At 41.3% G+C, this 20,939-nt stretch overlaps 1 protein-coding gene across 1 annotated transcript in view; it reads right to left on the bottom strand.

The window, feature by feature from the left end:
- Positions 1-3,462: 3,462 nt before the first annotated feature.
- The window catches only part of LOC308322029 (kinesin-like protein KIF3A), a 33,971-nt gene continuing 16,494 nt past the window's right edge, over positions 3,463-20,939 (bottom strand). The window contains exons 10-17 of the mRNA XM_080773210.1: positions 17,252-17,408; positions 15,491-15,671; positions 12,034-12,144; positions 9,206-9,331; positions 7,619-7,672; positions 7,132-7,200; positions 6,331-6,461; positions 3,463-4,969 (exon numbers count right to left, since the gene is read on the bottom strand). Of these exons, the coding sequence (XP_080629336.1) occupies positions 4,921-4,969; positions 6,331-6,461; positions 7,132-7,200; positions 7,619-7,672; positions 9,206-9,331; positions 12,034-12,144; positions 15,491-15,671; positions 17,252-17,408 (878 nt within the window). The 3' untranslated portion in view covers positions 3,463-4,920. The remainder of the gene's footprint in view (positions 4,970-6,330; positions 6,462-7,131; positions 7,201-7,618; positions 7,673-9,205; positions 9,332-12,033; positions 12,145-15,490; positions 15,672-17,251; positions 17,409-20,939) is intronic.

Raw genomic sequence — 20,939 nt, forward strand, 5'->3', positions numbered from 1 at the left:
TTTAACTATGCCTTTGTGCAAGCCAGAGATATACTGTATTTCTATAACAATGTGCACATGTTGCTCTAGAGAAGAGTGGTTTTCAACCCTTTTCATTATTCAAGTATGTATCATTTATTCAGCATTTGAGCCACGGGACCACCATTTCATGGGATTTAGCCTTGATGGCCCAAACTTAAAGAAGTTTGTTATCGTTGGATATAAGATTAAGTGTCCACAATTCCATGCTGTATTGATGTTGGTACCATAGGCGAGATTAACGGGCAAACCTTGATCAAAATAACAATTATTTTGCATTCTCTAATTGTTGTGTAGACTTCTTGTAAATTAAGTAATGCCGGTGTTTAACAATGATTTAACTCTTGAGAGCGTTAATCCAATAATGAAACCAAATTTTGGCTACAAACTCTCCATCAAGCTGGGGGCCACCTGGAATCCCCTCAAGGACCACCGGTGGTCCCCGGACCACTGGTTGAAAACCACTGCTCTCTATTGAGCATGCTTCAGAAACATGCCACAGAACAAAAGCATGATTTTGTTAACTGTGGGGAGGGTCCACATGTTCATCATGTAATTGTCATTATGCAATGATTTTGTTTTTGATTACAGGTTACCAATTGCACCAATTGCACGAATCATCATCCCGGAAGACAACGTAAACTGAAACAACTACTTGAAAAGATCGTCGAATGCACCGGACTAACCAGTCACATAAAGACGTGTCATCATCACTAAAGGGTTATTATGCCATGGCTCTGCAGGAGTTTTGATTTTGACTTCGTTTTAGTCATCTTAAAAGTTGTAGTTTTAGTCCGCAGTTTTAGTCAACTAAATATAAGATTTTTAGTCAACTATTTTGGCAGGCCTTGATGGTGTCGTAATCACGTAAATGCTTGATTTGACCCTTTTGTTTGCATGCTGAAAATATGCGATCTATAAGCTCACAATGTGCCTGCACTGCAACGCGTTGTGAGCTTGTAGATCTGCTATTTTCAGTCCCAACAAACATGAAAATTACTTGCCTTTTAGTTCTATACTGGATCTCTCCTCCACTAGTCCCTCCCTAACATTTTAGTCTAGTTTTTATTTGTTTCGTCACTGAAAAAATGTAGTCCACAAACATTTTTTGTCATGGTTTTAGAAGTCAACGGAATGAACACTGCTCTGGGGGAGAGGATAGAGAGCCGTCTAAAAGGGCTGGTCTGGACTCTAACCCTGACTGTATCGGCACTTACATTCAGTGTTGACACTGACCAACTATTTATTGTAACATGACATTCTAATTTATTTATTTTTCATGTTCCTTTTTATTTATGCAACAATAAATTATGAATTCATATATTTAAGGTGTGTCGTTTGAAGATTGTGTCATTTGTATTCTCGCAGTGAAATTGTGTGGTTAAGACTGTAATACAACAATACCTTATACACAAGATAATTATTGACATATACCGAGTAATACTGCATGGGTTGTAATGAATAAGACAAAAATAGAAATAAGAAAAATAAGATGAGACAAAAAATAAAGTAAAGGTTAAAAGTACAGGTACGATTCACACTAACCTTCTTTAAAAAACCTTGTGGCAGAAACGGGGAATGGGAAATTGGGCATGCAGAATTACAAGGGAGGATAGGCGTGGTAAGGTCCAGGACTTTGTGCTATATTAAGTATAAGGACACACAAATAAAACATGTAATAAATATAAAAGATACATACTCCAAAACAGACAAGATCAGTGTACCCAGCATTCCGCCCCCAAGGTATGAACATACATAAACTAACCCCTTTTGGTGTTAGCATCATGTTATGCTTTAGCTATTGAAAAACAGCAGATCTACAAGCTCATAGCGCGCCACCGAGTGGCGCGCTACGAGCTTGTCGGTCTGCTATTTTTGAAAAATCGAAGAAACACTGACATGGAAACATAGCTTTTTCAGAAAACTGTCAGGATGTAGAAGACCTTTTTAGAGCCAATGCCACCGCACTGCCCCAGGTGATCAAGCAAGGTTCATAAATGCTCTATAGGCCTATATTGCTGCATTATGGTGCCAAATAAACATTACATTACCTTCCAACACACATGCCCTCAACTACAGGAATCGCAAGCCTTACTGCATTCATTTTCACACATTTTCAATTATTAATACCTATTGTTTGATTTGATGCACGATTAGGTAAAACGGACAATGCTGCGATCCATGCCTGACTGCATAATAGATCAAATCATGCATGACAGACAGCACACGCAAGAGTTCAGCAACAAGCTTTTCACATGTATAAAGCATGATGGTGAGTGGGACCAGACACCGATGGCCCTAGATTAGAAGAATACTGGACAACTCACCCCGGTGCTTGCCCGTTTTTCCTCCCGGAATTTTCACCAGTGAGGGGGATAACTTTGTAATATGCTATTGGCTGTTTGTATTCTTTTTGGAAAAATATAAAAAGATACTCCTGTGGAAAGGCTATATTATTTTACTTATATTGAACCTATAAACAATTTAGTATGTAAGGTTTTGCCCACTCAAATGGTACCTCGTCAGATAATCCCCACATATCCTACAACAACTTCTGTGAACAGACTTCACTGTAGTAGCTTTTCATTAATTATATTTGTGCTTAAGCCGTCTGCTGCCAGCTCCCCTCACTGGGGAAAATTCTGGGAGGAAAAACAGAAACGGGGTGAGTTGTCTTGTTACCGATTAGAACATGGCTACTGTGAGTACTGGAGTCACTTGTAGGCCTATGTATAGGTCACCAACTTTGGTGTAACTATATAGCAACTACAGGTGTACATTTTACAGTTTGTACACTACGAGTGTACAAATGTAACCTAATAGACCGACCTGCATTGGGCAATATTATAATGCTGATCATACTTTTTCTAAATATCCTTGTTAATCATGTAATATACCAAGACAGAAAATAATGATCAGTTTGTTCACCTTTAAAGGAGAATTCCATAGAAGGCTTTCTTATAGCTTTATTTGTAGTTACGTTATGGTTACGTCCCCACCAAAGAGGTCCAAGTGTTATTTTGTGCAAAAGTGCATTATTGGCTATTTCCCCTAATATAAGCCTTCAGTGGGTTGGTTTTTGTGCTAATTCGCTTATTTCCATTGAAATAAGTAACAAAGTGTGCCGCTTGGGATACTATTTACACTATGAAGAGAGGATATTAAAAAAAAGAAATTGAGCGATGGAAATAAGCAAATTAGCATACAACACCCCAATGGCCCATTCAATTCTTTGAGTGCTTATTGAAATAGCCAATAATGTGCTTTTGCACAAAATAGCACCTCTTTGGTGGGGACGTAACAACTACAAATAAAGGTAAGAAAGCCTTCTAGCAAATTAGACAGTGTTTTCATCATGTTATATTAAAGATTTTCTTTAAGTTATAAATATAAAATGTTTGACTCCATCAAATAAAACCAACACCACCATTACTTCATCACATGAACTTTAATTCAGCCGAACCTTTGAAATCATTCAACTATATTTGCTGTAGGCAGATATGGATTTAATAGTGCATAAAATGGCACAGAGAATGTGAGATAAAACATATAAAAATCTTTTGATAAATTAAGAACGCAGAGAAAAGTCTGATGCTGTAAACATGTAACATACAGTATAATACAATATAAAGTAACTTTACTTTCACTTACAATGCACCATAAAACTGAAATTAGCTCCCTGTATTTAATTCACGCTAGTGCATTACATGAAGCTATGTGGATTTTACAGTATATCCTGGGAAGGGTTCATACATTTGTAACAAATGTGAAAATAAAATTAAATAAAATGACTTGTTGTTTATTGTACGAGGCCAATGGCACTACAGTAGAAGAAGCTGAATAGCATGCACGCCCTACTCTTTTGACCTATAACAGAAGCACAATGCACTGCTTTTTATATTTCATGAAATTGTCAATATTGCAATAATTGACTTGCAGTCCTCTAGGGATCTTCACCTGAACAACTATTTCACCCCTTCAAGTCTTTCTGCTTCATTCTTACTGTGAGGTTGGAGGGTGACTGATTTAAGCAGTCACACCTGGCCTTAGTCGTCAAACTAGAACTGGACTCAGGCCAGGTGTGACTGCTTAAATCAGTCATCCTCCCTCTCACACTTACATTGCAGAGCTGCATGGTGCAGGTTGCTCCATCTGGGCAGGAGACCACAGCTCTCACTATCAACCCCAACCTATATATATGCTTAAAGCAGAGAAATGTAAAAACTCGCAGAAGCAAGAATGCCGTCATTAAGATGAATTCTATAGTTTAAGAAGAGGTGTCGTTGGCTTCACAGTCACAGTCCAATCCTAATCTTTATGTGGCTTTTCCCCCATTAATGTTTATGGTAGCCTACCTATTAAAGACCAGCCAGGCCGAAATGGAAAATATGTTTTTCACACTTTTAAGAACATAATGTCGTTTTGCAAACAAATAACGCTTGAGTTGCAGAAACATTGACTTGATCTAACGCCACCTTGTTTAAATCCCATAGCCTGAGAGGACGGGACGGTGGACTGACTGATTCAGTCAGTGAACGACCCCCCCCACCCCCACTGCCCCCATCATCACTGTGATTGGCTGAGAAGCACCCAGCCGCTTGTTTCACTAGGAAATGCAACACGATAAGGTGGCGAATAAGTCTTAAAGTATATAACAAGCAGAGGTCCCACATGGATATGTTCCCAGGTAACGAGAAAACATTGTCACCCATCCTCAAACAAAGCATTACATTGTAATACAAAATAACAGGTCCCATTGACCACAACGTTTTAAATCCTACAGTGGCTGCTCCCCCTGACCAGCCTCTCATTCACAACGAACCCTTTTACTGGCTATACAGTGTATTCAGATACATATTTTTTTTAATAAGGTAACATTATGGTGGTCGCGGACGCCAGGATTCACTGCAGAAGAGATTCGATCACAGCTTCCGGCTTCACAGATCGTTTCCTGTTTGGGGGATATAGGTGATAAGTGTTGGCATGCATTTACACGGCACATTTCTCAGAATAGAGTATGCACATGCATGATTTTCTCATCAGGACACGCCCCCCCCTCATCTAGACTGAGTGGCAAAACATTGAGCAGCATGAGAGTGTCGGAGTTTGGAAGCGCTCGTTGTAAATCACTCAACCGTCCCTGCGTAACCACCTGTTTCTAAATGTCACATAATGCAGGAGGCAGCAAAATGTTGTGTTATTGAAAACAAGCACTTCCAAACTCTGACACACTGGAAAAAATAATCAAAGGCAGGACATCTTTTGACAGAAAGTAGCTCATAACGTCTCTATGGTGGATTTTTATGAAACAAACACTTTGCAGATAGAAAGAGGATAATTCAAGCTTTTCGTAACAGCTGCAATGTTGGCAAGTTTAACATTGTTTAATGCAATCAGACAGGACTTTTCCGTTTGGATGAATGGGCTGTCATGGCCAGAAAGTAGTTTTTTTCCCACTCAGTGGGCGTTCCCGCATAACTTCCCACATAACATAAAAGTAGGATGATGTCACACGCATACTGTAACCGAGATACAGTAGTCTAATCATGTTTTGGATTGAGCAATATACATCTGACAACAGGCAACAGGCGCTCCTAGCCTGTGGAGCGATGCGTTCATCGGTTGGATGAATGGGCTGTCAAGGCCAGAAAGTCGCTTTTTACCCCACGCAGTGGGTGTTCCCACATAACTTCCGCAAATTCTCTTACGCAAGTTCGAACTGGCGGTCACTTGAGAGCTATATATGGTATCTGCGGTCTACTACGTGATCTGAGTTCTTTCTTACTTCATACTGTCTTAAACTTGCGTAGGCACGATATAAGCTCATAGCGCGCCACTTGGTGGCGCGCTATGAGCTTATAGAGCTGTTATTTTTCAATAGCTAAAGTATAACATAATGCTTAGTTAAAATACCAAAAGGGGTTCCCGCCCAAAATGGATTAAACTGTCAATGATGGATATTGAATTATTTTGGTATTTTGGTATCAGACTAGAAAAATCCACGTCAGATTAGCTGTAATTTATCTGTCAAATGTACACTGTAAAATCATCAGTTTTACTATATAACAGTGTTTTTTTACAATATTTTAATTTAGTGTTAGTCCTATTTAGTCTTCTGAAAAACCTTAGTCGACTTAGTCTTACTCTTAATGCAATGTTAATTTTACCAGAAAATATTTAGTCTTAGTCTTATGAATAACACACCATTTAGTCTCGGTCCTATTTAGTCTTCTGAAAAACCTTAGTCGACTTAGTCTTTAGTCTTAGTCAAAAAAATTAACACTGCTACATAAAGGTTCAACAGTAAATTACCTTCGGCCAGTCTTGGGTCGGCCACTCTTGCTGCTTTTAGAGGTCCTGGGTCTCTCTACTTTCATCAGAGACTGTCGCATGCTCTCCTCGGTGTACGCCAGGTACACGTGGGACAGATCCACCTCAAATGGCTGCAGAGAGGACGAGAAGATAATAATTATAATAATAATAATAATAATAAAACTTTGTTTGTATAGCACCTTTCATGACATGAAATGCAGCTCAAAGTGCTTTACAGAGCAATGGAGAAAAAAATAAAAATAAAAGCAAGGCACAAACATTAAAAAACAAGAGCAGTAATGCAATACAGTGAGGACATGAATGACAAAAAAAATAAAAGATCAATTAAAAGCAAGGGTGTAGAAGTGGGTCTTGAGCTGTGCTTTAAAAATGTCTACAGAGGCTGCCTGTCGAAGGTACAGTGGGAGTTTGTTCCATGCCGACGGCCCGTAAGAAGCAAAAAGCTGCTTCCCCGTATTTCTTTGTTGCCATTTTTTTAGGCGAAGCGAGCAGGCCAGCAGTGGAAGACCTTAGGGGGGCGGTTTGGGACATATTTAGGCAGGCAGTCATGTAGGTAGGACGGTGAGAGACCATTGAGAGATGAAGGGTTATTATGCCTGGCTGCCAATTAGTAATCACCACAAGCTTATGATCCTCTGGGGGCAATAACACCTCGTATCCAGGTCAAATATCCGTTGGGTATGTGATGAAACAACTAATTTAGAATATCTAAAACGTCAAAAAATGTCAGGCAAATTACTCACATCCTTCTCCTCAAACAATGTCAGGCAAATTACTCACATCCTTCTCCTTCTTGTCTGGTACCGGGGTCTGCTTTCTCATATTGTTGCCAGTGTACGCTACACATTTCTGAAATAAATTAAAAACACAGACATTTAAACACGTTTAGTTTGTATCACAACAAGGTCTCCAAGTGTAATTTCAGAGTTTATTAGCCTAAAATGTAAAAAGAACCACCGCTCATCTGCTGAAAAAAAACATAAGAGAACATGAAAAAAATAAAGGGAAGCTCCGCACACACTCAGATCTGCGCACAATCAATGTATTTATTTAGCAAGCTTTCTCATATTGTTGCCAGTGTATGCTACACATTTTCTGAAAGAAGAAACACCGACATTGAAACACTTTTAGTTTGTTATACAACAGGTCTTTTCAAGTGTCATTTCAGTAGTTTATTAGCCTACAACATGCCGTTATGTTTTTGTGTTATTAATATATACGCTGTCCTGTGTGTTTCGATACGTGGATGTACTGTAAGAGAACTCACCAGTTGCCACTCTCCAATATCTTCATTCCAATGCACATAATTCTCTATCATCTCCTGTAGAGGAAAATGTGGCAAATATTGCTATAATCTTACAAACCCAAAATCAAATCAAATCGCCATACAAAACACAAATCAGAGCACAAGCTAAAGTCTACAACTTTCAATTGTCGTCTATCTCCTATCTAATTTCTCACGGCATTCAAAATAAGCAAGTTGATGATGGCGTGTGAAAGCAAATACGTATTACTTTATACACCATGTGCTCCACATTAGGGGCTGGGCGATTAACAGTGACATTTCCAATACAAATGTACCGTTTAAGGCTTCTAACAATTATAAAAACACGATATATAAAAAAACGACGCGGGGCGAGATGATAATATTCAGAATTATTCCTTTTTTTTTTTGGCATTTCGCTTTTCGCTTGCCGTATGCTAACGCTCTGTGCAACTATTAGCTTGTCATTGACTCCCATGTTAGCGCGGCGGAAAGAATGACTCGTATCTCCTGATCCAGGGCGCTCTCCGTGGTGATGAATGGATCGATATGCTGGCGCTGTGTTTCTGCTCCTCATCCGTCTCTCCCGCAAAATATGAACTCTTTTTGGAGCGTATATAAATATATTAAGATGATCGGAGATTGTGAGGTCACTTTGTCAGTCAACTTTTTTAAGAAAGTATTTCCGGTTCATGGCTTTCAAAATAGAAGCGATCACTACTCTGGCGATTACTCTGGCGCAAGCAACGCCTTTATTTTGATGCAGTTCCGGTACTAAATCCCTTGTCAGTCACGCTAAAACCTGTCAATCCTTCCATCCGCCATGCCTCGTGATACGGTCCATATATGGCCGTCTCCATACCGTCTCCTAACCCTGACCCTGTATGAAGATCACAACACTGACCTCATCAAACCCCTGGACAGCCATACATGGACTGGATCATCACATCCGACCTCAAACCCCTTAGATCTCCATATATGGAGCTGACCAGTTCTGACATCTGTCATATGTTGATCCATCCCCACCCGTCCTTCAATCTTAATTCATCATATAGTGGACAGTAAAAACAGAAAATGAATTACATTTTTTTTTTTTATCGAAGAACGACTGACATTTTTTAGAATCTGATCTCAGGTCAGAATGGGTTCATCAGACCAGTGTGTGTCCAGTGGAAACCTCGTATGAATCTGATCTCAGGTCAGAATGGGTTAAGCCAATCTAAAATGAAGCAACTGTCCGAGAGCTCACCTGACTGAGCTTTACTCATTTTGGTTAATTTGGTTCGTCCAAAAGGACAAGTAGTAGAAATCGTTCGCGACTGACACATAGTTTTTATCTCTGCATTTCGCCCTGTCATGGAGTATATTTTACGATCGTTTTGATTATGATTTCAGCCATAACTGAGCAGCCCTGCTTCGTATTGTATATGCTGCACGCGCACACACACACACACACACACACACACACACACACACACACACACACACACACACACACACACACACACACACACACACACACACACACACACACACACACACACACACACACACACACACACACACACACACACACACACACACACACACCTGGTATTCTTGGGGGATGAAGTTGTCTATGATTAGCATCTGGAGCCGCAGTTCTCTGCTCAGCTGTCGAATGTTCTCCAGGAGACCCTCGATCTCCCGGTGATTCTCCTGCTGTAGATCAGCCATCTGACGCACACACACACCAGAGAGAGAGAGAGGGAGGAGGGGGAGGGAGAGAGAGAGATTTCAAGACCTCTTTATTCAATCTTTTTTCAGTACATGATAAACATGACAGATGACATGATGATTAAGTGAAAAAACGTGAAATAAAATAAAATAAATTACGCAATTTGTAATTTGCCTCTCCTACACACCACACCTGTACACCCCCCCCCCCCCCCCATCAGACTGTAATAGGCCTTTTCTACCTTAATGAGAGCAGCCATTATCTCCTTTGCCATCAACAGGGGATCAACGGACACCAAACCCTGCACCTGATTCTTCCTCGTCTTCCAAATTGCCAACTTAACAGATCCATATACAAAATTGACCAGTGAGTGAGTGAGAGAGAGAGAGAGTGAGAGAGAGAGATAGATGTGTCTTAAAATAATCCCACCTATAGAAATCTAGGGAGAGCTTTAGAGAATATAACAAATCCATGGATTAAATCTCAATTAAAAATCTGGAAGATGTGGTAAAAGATGAATATAAATTAGATAAGATATAAAATACGTCAGTGGTGTGCGCATGGATCCAGGTTTCAGACCAAATACGTGATTAGACTGTAGGTTCAAATCATGGAATTAAAACATTCCGTCCACTTACAGAGAAGGGACAGTTTAAGAGTTTTGAAAAACTGAAGAGAGAATTCAATCTAGATAACTCAGACTTTATTTTAGATGCTGACAGATTCGCAATCACTTTGAACATAATATTAAAAAACTAAACGGATTTCGGTGACCCAATAGTGAGATTATTTATTCATACCGAAACAGCTTAGCTAAAAGGTATTATTTCAGATTTTTATGATGGCTTCATGGAGAAAAAAAAACCAACATGATACAAAATATATTAAAGAAAAGTGGGAAACAGAAGGTAACATCGTTGTATCAAACGATGAGTGGTCTGAGATATGTCAATTCCAATGGAGGGAACACATGTATGGAGGGAATTTGGGTGGAAATGTCTTGTCACATTTCTCGAATGGGGAGGCAACATGCTGGAGACAGTGTGGGTCTGGAATGGGGAGGCAACATGCTGGAGACACTGTGGGTCTGGAATGGGGAGGCAACATGCTGGAGACAGTGTGGGTCTGGAATGGGGAGGCAACATGCTGGAGACAGTGTGGGTCTGGAATGGGGAGGCAACATGCTGGAGACAGTGTGGGTCTGGAATGGGGAGGCAACATGCTGGAGACACTGTGGGTCTGGAATGGGGAGGCAACATGCTGGAGACAGTGTGGGTCTGGAATGGGGAGGCAACATGCTGGAGACAGTGTTGGTCTGGAATGGGGAGGCAACATGCTGGAGACACTGTGGGTCTGGAATGGGGAGGCAACATGCTGGAGACAGTGTGGGTCTGGAATGGGGAGGCAACATGCTGGAGACAGTGTGGGTCTGGAATGGGGAGGCAACATGCTGGAGACAGTGTGGGTCTGGAATGGGGAGGCAACATGCTGGAGACACTGTGGGTCTGGAATGGGGAGGCAACATGCTGGAGACAGTGTGGGTCTGGAATGGGGAGGCAACATGCTGGAGACAGTGTTGGTCTGGAATGGGGAGGCAACATGCTGGAGACACTGTGGGTCTGGAATGGGGAGGCAACATGCTGGAGACAGTGTGGGTCTGGAATGGGGAGGCAACATGCTGGAGACAGTGTGGGTCTGGAATGGGGAGGCAACATGCTGGAGACAGTGTGGGTCTCAAATGGGGAGGCAACATGCTGGAGACAGTGTGGGTCTGGAATGGGGAGGCAACATGCTGGAGACACTGTGGTATTCGGTATTCTGATATCCGCATGTAGAAAAGTATTTACATGACACTGGTTGCTTCCTGAGGCCCCCCACCATGAAAGAATGGATAGATATAGTAAATGATATTTATAATATGGAACAGATCACTTTCTCTCTCAGACTGCAGAAGGAGAAATTTATAAAGTTTTGGTCTAACTGGGTGGAATATATTATTCCTTCTGCGACCAGATTTTGTAGCGGCAAGGATTGAATGATGCCGTCTTACTCATGTCTCTCTTTTTTTGGTTCTGTTGTTTTTATTTTAATTACTGCTCACAGTTTCAAATACTCCCTTATGTCTCCCTATGAGTATTATATTGTGTTGTACTTTAATTTCTGTACACATCACTCTCACATATGCTTTATTTTATTTATTTGTATTATTTTTTGTTCCCGTCTAAAAACGAAAAATACCTGTGGACAAAAAAAACACTATTATACAAAAATGGTCGTATAATATGATTGTGATGTCCCTAAAAAAAAACAAAAAACACACAAACGCCAAAGACTAAATTTAACCTTTAAACATTCTTTGCAGATGGTTTAATCCTATAAACAATGAATATTAACACGCTCAATAACTCTACCCGCTCTGTGAACTTTCAGTTTGTTAACCGTTACCATGGAAGTGACATCAACTAGCTGTTACTGTTAGTTAACTAGCGAGGCCAATGAAAATGTACAGTTTTTTCTTCCTATTTTAAATTAGCTAGTGGTGCAGTGTAAACCACTGGCAGGAAGTTCAAAGTGGTTTCTAGAGACAACAGACCCATCATTTCACATTTGTGTTACGTACCTCGTTAAAAAAAAAAGTATAAAGTGCACTCTCTAGCTCTGGGAGTACAAGCCTTTGAGCCGTTAGCATTCTTGGCCATACCTCTGATTTGGCAGCCATCAGCATGGTCCAGACCTTCTTCAGCTTCTTGGTTTTCCCCTGCGCCTCTTCCTGAAGGCTGGTGTATTTCTCCTCAATGTCCAGACGCTCTTGCTGTGATGAAGAAGAAAGACACAGAAAAAGGAATCTTATAACCACTTAATAAACCCTTAAAACAATTTTTGGGGCGGGAAGCCCTTTTGGTGTTTTAAACATGTTATAATTTAGCTATTGAAAAATAGCAGATATACAAGCTCATGAGCTTGTAGGTCTGCTATTTTAGAAGAATTGTGAAAATGTGTCGCAAATATTTGAATATATATATTTTTTATATATATATATTATAACGTTTTTAACTCAAATCTTTGCTTCTTGGGGGGTCGTTCCTGGAACAACATATTTTCAGATGGGGGTCGGTGGCCAATTACATTATAATCTTGGGGGTCCTTGGCATGAAAATGTTTGAGAACGACTGACATAGAAACATGAGGTTTTTCATAAAACTGGATTTAGAAGATTTTTTTTTAAATTTCGATGTCAGGTCAAAATAGGTTAAACCACTTAAACCAGGGGTTTTCAACTGATTTGTCAACAATGTCCTGCAAATCAAAGATACGGGGGAAAAAAATGCTCATTATTTGAGCTTATCATAATCACAGTCATCTTTAATTATATTCCATCACATTCAAGGGCTTTTGGAGAGAAATTAGACTCCAGACTCTCAGAGGGAAGGTGTGTGAGTGTGCGTGCGCGTGCGCGCGTGCGTGTGTGTGCGTGCGTGTGTGTGTGTGTGTGTATTCAGCAATTATGTTTCTGCGCTGCACTGTCAAATCTCAAATACTACATTTGGCTTTTGTTCAAGCCGGATGTAACAACGAGACCACATTTGGTTTGTCGTGTGTGAGACTCGTTTTTATAAATAAAGCACTTTTAAACTGAAGCTGATGGCCAATGTTGATAATTGAAAAAAACGTAAAAAAAAGTTTCTGAAACAGCTCTGCGGACGGTTGAAAACCCCTGTTACGAAGTATAAATGTGAAAGTAATGCATTATAGACCCAACCTTTACAGTAAGTAAAGTGTTACCTGGTAGTTAAATAATGTGCTGTTCTTCTGAGCTCATAATGCATAATGGCCAGCACCTATAATACTTTACACACCTCGTTATAAGTTGTTGTTATGCAAGATTATATGATGACTCAGTCAGTGCTAGTATATAGTATATACAGCTATAAAGTGACATGACAAGCTTCTCTTTAAACACAGCGTATGTGCAACTTCGGAAGAGGAAACCATTGTGGCTTTGGGAAGGAAGTGGTGTGTTTATACCTCGTACTTTAATGCTTAGTATGAGGTATAAAGTACAGCAGCCTTGTGTTCCTAAAAAAGAAAGAGTGGGTATTGGGTAAGACTGACGTTATGCATCTTTCAGGACCTTTCACTGCTTTGTCTCAACCATTACTCAATGGCTCTGGTCTCAGCCACCGCGGTAGATATTTTGACATTCCGTTTTTCTTTTAGTTTTTTTTTTAATGTTGCCACTACTGTTGAAGCAGCCATAAACTACACAGGTTCACCCATGATGTTCTGGGCATCTTTGTAATGTTAGTGTTAGTAAAAAGCAGGTAAAAGAGTAACGTTTGAAGCAGACTAACATCAGTCACTCTTCCATTCACTGTAGTAGAAGCTTGGTGCGGGGAAACCGCAGATGTGTCGTCTCCGCCTACAGGAAATACGCAGGCTGCGACCATGAGACCCCCGTTACGGAATCGGTCTATAGGCAGCTCCTGCTGCTTAATTGATTTGACCCAGATTTGTGCCCGACAGACTGTGATGTAATTAGTTTGGTAGCACAGCTGTGTAAATTTCTAATATTATAAAGATTTTAAAAGGCTGTGATATACTCTGAATATATTCTTTCAAATGAGGTTTGGCCTAACAAGCGCACCACAGCTCATGGGGGCGGCGGTGGCTCAGGGGTAGAGTGCCTGGATGGGAACCGCAAGGTTGCCAGTTCGAACCCAGGCTCCCCCAGAGTTACTGTCGAAGTGTCCTTGAGCAAGACACTGAACCCCTAATTGCTCCCGATGTGCTAGTTGGTGCCTTGCATGGTTTCCGCTGCCATCGGTGTGTGAATGGGTGAATGTAATGCACAATCTATGTAAAGCGCCTTGGATAAAGGCGCTATATAAATGCACCATTTACCATTTACCATGAAATATAGGCTGCATGGTACAACAGGGCTTGGGCACTACCCTACCATCTCTCTATATCATTTGATGAAGGCATATAAAAAACATGACTTGGACACCCAATGAAAACATACACTTCACGGAATATATACACCACTAGATACCAGGAGGAATATCACTGCACTCAGACTCAGACTCAGTGCACTGAGCGACATTGTATTACCGGATTTAGCCTGCAAAGCAGATCATCGGCTACTGCCATCGGTGAAAGTTTGGCAGATATATTGTAGATATATTGTCCCGACTTTAACCGTTTACAACCTGACAGCCCTATTTTTGTCATGTCTTTATAGAGCATGGAAGTCTGGCGTCACTTTCAGTAGAGGGCGCCAGTACACAGGTTCATGTATTTTTTGAGTGGTGCAACCACTCCCTTATTGAGCTATGTGTGTGTGTGTGTGTGTGTGTGTGTGTGTGTGTGTGTGTGTGTGTGGGTGGGTGGATGGGTGCCTGTCTGCCTGGCTGGCTGGCTGGGTATGAGCACGAAAACAGCATGGTGGTTTTTCACCACCTGTGAGCAACCTAACACACACACACAAACACACGCACATATGTTCTGATGAAGGCTGCATAGTCGAAACGCGTAAGCGTTCCTTTTTGGTGTGTGCCCATAAAGAAATGGAAATGTGAGTACTTTGTCCACCGCTTGTTTAATTTTTGGATGTGCTACCTTTTTGGAATTTCTTAAATTCCTGTTTTTTTTTAATGTATACTGGATTTTGGGCACTCCACTGAAAACCATTGATGATGCGCAACCTCTTTTTCTCATTTACAGTTTACACATGCACATATTAACTGTATATATGATGATTTCGGGTGTGCCAGTACAGTACAGTACAGTACAGTACAGTACAGTACAGTACAGTACAGTACAGTACAGTACAGTACAGTACAGTACAGTACAGGCGAGGCGTGAACGCGCGTCGGACGCCGCCGGTGTGCGATAGGTTCATTGAAAATAACGGAGGCGGCTGTGTGTAGCCCTTTAGAGCGACAGAGAGAGAGAGGAGTGCGTGTGTGTGTGTACATGTGTGCGTGTGTACTGTGTATGTAAATTTTACAAAGGTGCAGACGATCAGAAATCAGCAGAGAGTGAGCAATGTTTGCGCTAAACTCTATGCCGAATTGAAGTGGACTCTCAGACCCAGACTTTTTTTTTTCCTCCTTTGGAAATAAAAACGTCTGGGTTTTTTCCGAGGCTAAACTCACCTCTTTCTCCTCCAGTTCGATGCGGAGCTGCTCGGCCCGCCTGCGCCGCTCCTCCAGCTCACTGTTGGACTCCTGCAGGAGCTTCTCCTGCTCCTCGGCCTTGGCCAGGAGGTCCACACCTCCCACGATCACCTTCTTCTCCAGAGCCGACAGCTTCTCCAGCAGGAGGTGGTGCTCCTGTCTGAGAGAGACAGACAGACAGACAGACAGACAGACACAGTCAGTCAGTCAGTGTAGTGGTTCCCAAACTTTTTAGGTTGAGAGACCCCAAAGAGAGATAAGACGTTTGGCCGGGGACCCAAACTAGTGAAAATAGCAGATCTATACAAGCTCACAACGCGTTGCATGTTAGATCGTCCATTTTTACTACTTTCTTAATAATCATATTTTTTATTCATGGAATTTCTTAGATTTGTTTGTTCGTTTAAAAAAAAACACACATTTATAAAATAAAATAAAACAATATTTTTTAAATATATGTATATTTTTAAATATAATAAAATAAAATGGGAATTTTGGGAATCGTGTCCCATAAAAATGGTCAATGACCCACAAATGGGTCGCGACCCACTTTTGGGGAAATGATTGAATCCTTGAATTGTAGTGACTGACTTGAACAGGATTTGTAATGATTTGAAGTCGTTTGAATGAGATAGTGATTTAAAGATGAGTTGTAGTGATGTGAACATGAGTTGTAGTGATGTGAAGTTGTGAACATGAGTTGTAGTGACGTGAACATGAGTCGTAGTGACGTGAACATGAGTCGTAGTGACGTGAACATGAGTTGTAGTGACGTGAACATGAGTTGTACTGACGTGAACATGAGTTGTAGTGATGTGAACATGAGTTGTAGTGATGTGAAGTTGTGAACATGAGTCGTAGTGACGTGAACATGAGTTGTAGTGATGTGAACATGAGTTGTAGTGATGTGAACATGAGTTGTAGTGACGTGAACATGAGTCGTAGTGACGTGAACATGAGTTGTAGTGACGTGAACATGAGTTGTACTGACGTGAACATGAGTTGTAGTGATGTGAACATGAGTTGTACTGACGTGAAGTTGTGAACATGAGTCGTAGTGATGTGAACATGAGTCGTAGTGAAGTGAACATGAGTTGTAGTGATGTGAAGTTGTGAACATGAGTCGTAGTGATGTGAACATGAGTCGTAGTGAAGTGAACATGAGTTGTAGTGATGTTGTGAACATGAGTCGTAGTGACGTGAACATGAGTTGTAGTGATGTGAACATGAGTTGTAGTGATGTGAACATGAGTTGTAGTGACGTGAACATGAGTTGTAGTGAAGTGAACATGAGTTGTAGTGATGTTGTGAACATGAGTTGTAGTGAAGTGAACATGAGTTGTAGTGATGTGAACATGAGTTGTAGTGATGTGAACATGAGTCGTAGTGATGTGAAGTTGTGAACATGAGTTGTAGTGATGTGAACATGAGTTGTAGTGATGTTGTGAACATGAGTTGTAGTGAAGTGAACATGAGTTGTAGTGATGTGAACATGAGTTGTAGTGATGTGAAGTTGTGAACATGAGTTGTAGTGATGTGAACATGAGTTGTAGTGAAGTGAACATGAGTTGTAGTGATGTGAACATGAGTTGTAGTGATGTGAACATGAGTTGTAGTGAAGTGAACATGAGTTGTAGTGATGTGAACATGAGTTGTAGTGATGTGAACATGAGTTGTAGTAACGTGAACATGAGTCGTAGTGAAGTGAACATGAGTTGTAGTGAACATGACGTTTCTCACTGGGCTTTGAGCAGGTCTTTCTCTCTCTTCTCCAGCTCGGCTCGGGCCTTGTTCCTCTCCTCTTCCTCCATGTCCAGCTTGGCCTCCAGCACTTTCCTCTCCTCCTCGATCTTCGCCTGCATCTCCACCATCTTGTCCGCGGAGACCTTCTTCTTGCCTTCGGAAGAGCAAGACATTCGATACGTCATTGCAGGCCTCCTTTTAATCTCACCCTCAATCTATACTATAGCCAGTTTCCAAGCAGTTATGGGTGAGTGAAATGTGTCTCACTGGGACGAGCACTGCAGCGTTTGTACATTTTAATCACTTAAACTCTATATACTTAATACCGGAGTCCAAAAGGGTTCTATGCTATAGGCCCCCCTAAATTATATAGGAGTTATAATTATAATATAACCTACAAAAGCTCAGCTTGCACTGTAGATCTAAAGTGGTAAAATTCGAGAGACAGCGAGATCAATTCGTGGCGGTGACGACTCGCCATGACCTATTTTTTCCGCCATGGCGTATTCTTCATTTTCCGCCATGGCGAGTACAGAATCCGCCTTGGCGAGTACAGAATCCGCCTTGGCGAGTACAGAATTCGCCGTGGCGAATCCGCCATTGTTTATTTTTTTTTTGCGTGCCCTGGTGCCGTGGTGCAGTCCTAGTAGTAGAATTCTCGGAATTATTTCATCCTCTGCTAGCGTAACGGCTAGCGCTCTCGCCCCTATAGTCAAGGCACCGTGCAGACACAGGTTCGATTCTTGCAAAAAGCAAACTATTTTTTTTTTTAAAGTTCTTTTTTTACCCGTACATACAGTGTGTGTGTGTGTGCGTGCGTGCGTATACAGTGTGCGTGCGTGTATGCGTGCGTATACAGTGTGTGTGTGTGTGTGCGTGCGTGCTTCATCGTATTTATTATTATTATTATTATTATTATTAATATGCAGGTAATAATAATAAATACGATGAAGCACGCACGCACGCACGCGCACACACACACTGTATACGCACGCATACACGCACGCACACTGTATACGCACACACGCACACACACGGTATGTACGGGTAAAAAAATTACTTTAAAAAAAAAATGTTTGCTTTTTGCAAGAATCGAACCTGTGTCTGCACGGTGCCTTGACTATAGGGGCGAGAGCGCTAGCCGTTACGCTAGCAGAGGATGAAATAATTCAGAGATCTGTGTGTCTATATGTTTGTGTGTGCGCGCAACGTTTATAAGAAAGAGAGAGAGAGAGAGAGAGAGTCACTCACCCCCCCCCCCCCCCATCCCCTCTAGCGCTCTCGCCCCTATAGTCAAGGCACCGTGCAGACACAGGTTCGATTCTTGCAAAAAGCAAACATTTTTTTTTTAAAGTAATTTTTTTACCCGTACATACCGGGTGTGTGCGTGTGTGCGTATACAGTGTGCGTGCGTGTATGCGTGCGTATACAGTGTGTGTGTGCGCGTGCGTGCGTGCGTGCTTCATCGTATTTATTATTATTACCTGCATATTAATAATAATAATAATAATAATAATAAATACGATGAAGCACGCACGCACACACACACACACACTGTATACGCACGCATACACGCACGCACACTGTATACGCACGCACGCACACACACACACTGTATGTACGGGTAAAAAAAGAACTTTAAAAAAAAAAATAGTTTGCTTTTTGCAAGAATCGAACCTGTGTCTGCACGGTGCCTTGACTATAGGGGCGAGAGCGCTAGCCGTTACGCTAGCAGAGGATGAAATAATTCAGAGAATTCTACTACTAGGACTGCACCACGGCACCAGGGCACGCAAAAAAAAAATAAACAATGGCGGATTCGCCACGGCGGATTCTGTACTCGCCAAGGCGGATTCTGTACTCGCCATGGCGGAAAATGAAGAATACGCCATGGCGGAAAAAATAGGTCGTGGCGAGTCGTCGCCACGGCGGATTCTGTACTCGCCAAGGCGGATTCTGTACTCGCCATGGCGGAAAATGAAGAATACGCCATGGCGGAAAAAATAGGTCGTGGCGAGTCGCCACCGCCACGAATTCATCTCGCTCCACCTGTAAAATTCAGACAATGTAGTATTACATTTATACATAGGAATGTTAATCTTTCGTATAACCAGACAACTATTCCACAATCTGGAACTACATCTCCAGAAATACAAGACAAGCAGCTCATCGGTTCCGTTCACCAAAATATATTTCTAAAAAAATTATTTACATTTTATTTTAGAATTTCAATTTCAATTTCTGATAAGCAGCAAGCTCTATGAGATTAGAATGACTGTATAAAGACGAAACGGATGGCGGATAAGGAGGCGTCACATCCGCATATCATTTTCAAAGATTCCGTGCTCCAGACTGTATGACGGAAGCATCTGAAAACAGTCCCGGGTCGCGAGACTACTGATTTTGTTAACCACATTAATCCTGACGATCCCTATTTTGGGAGTGTGAAATCTCCGTTTAAAAAGATCTACAAGCTCGAACTATGGGGCTCATATGTTGTACACAGTGCTGAAATTGGAAATGTCCACTATTCCGGGGCTATATAGGGGCTGAAGTGATAAAATGTTCCATCTAATGTGTACTAAAAATTAATGTGTCCTCGATTGCTAACTTAGCTTAACTCACTAATAATTAGTGTGAAACTTAAAGGATAATTCCATGCTAGGCTTTCTTACCTTTATTTGTAGTTGTTACGTCCCCACCAAAGAGGTAAAGGTGTTATTTTGTGCAAAAGCGCATTATTGGCTATTTCCCCTACCATAAGCCCTCAATGAATTGAATTGAATTGCATTGAATTGAATTGAATGGGGCTATGGGGTGTTATGCTAATTCGCTTATTTCCATCGCTCAAAAATAAATAAAAAATCTCTTCATAATGTAAATAGCGTGCCCAAGCGGCACACTTTACTACTTATTTCGATGGAAATAAGCGAACCCAACCCCCATTGAGGGCTTATGGTAGGGGAAATAGCCAATAATGCACTTTTGCACAAAATAACACCTGGACCTCTTTGGTGGGGACGTAACGACTACAAATAAAGGTAAGAAAGCCTAGCATGGAATTATCCCTTGCAAGAGGTTAAAAAAAAGAAAAGAAAAGAAAAAAGGATTTTCCAGAAATCCATTAATTCCATGTAGGATCACAATGATGGAATAATGAAGACGATGGAAGACATTCATAGGACAGAAAGACAGTAAACAATGATTAGAAGAGGCCTGTCTGTTGGCCTCTGTAGACTCTAACCTCATTTGCATGATGGTGTTTTTGGCAAGCGACCGCCATCATGCAACGAAGCATCAATTAGGCAGAGTTAGATTAACCTCTTACAAGCTGTATACTTGACCAGAGTCCCCCATGTCCATCCTGTTTTCACTCTATAGTTAAATATCTTCACCAAAATAGCCCAATCTATAAGTTCACAATGTGTCACGCATGACATTGTTGTGAGCTTTTTGAGATTGTCCATTTTCACCAAATGTCCACCACGGAATAGGTAAACAAGTGGTTAAAAGACCAGCTGAAATGGCTTTTTATGACGATGTCACGACATAACATAAGAGCAGTGGTGGTGGGGGCTGGGTTGTGTCTCAGCCAATCACAGCAATGCTTGGTAGTGTTTGAGCTCAGGTTTCCAACCTCCATACACGGCGTACATTTGTGCACTCAAACTATGGGGTTCTAAAC

The sequence above is a fragment of the Protomyctophum bolini genome, assembly GCF_963924005.1.
Source record: "Protomyctophum bolini genome assembly, chromosome: 10".
Lineage (NCBI taxonomy): Eukaryota > Metazoa > Chordata > Actinopteri > Myctophiformes > Myctophidae > Protomyctophum > Protomyctophum bolini.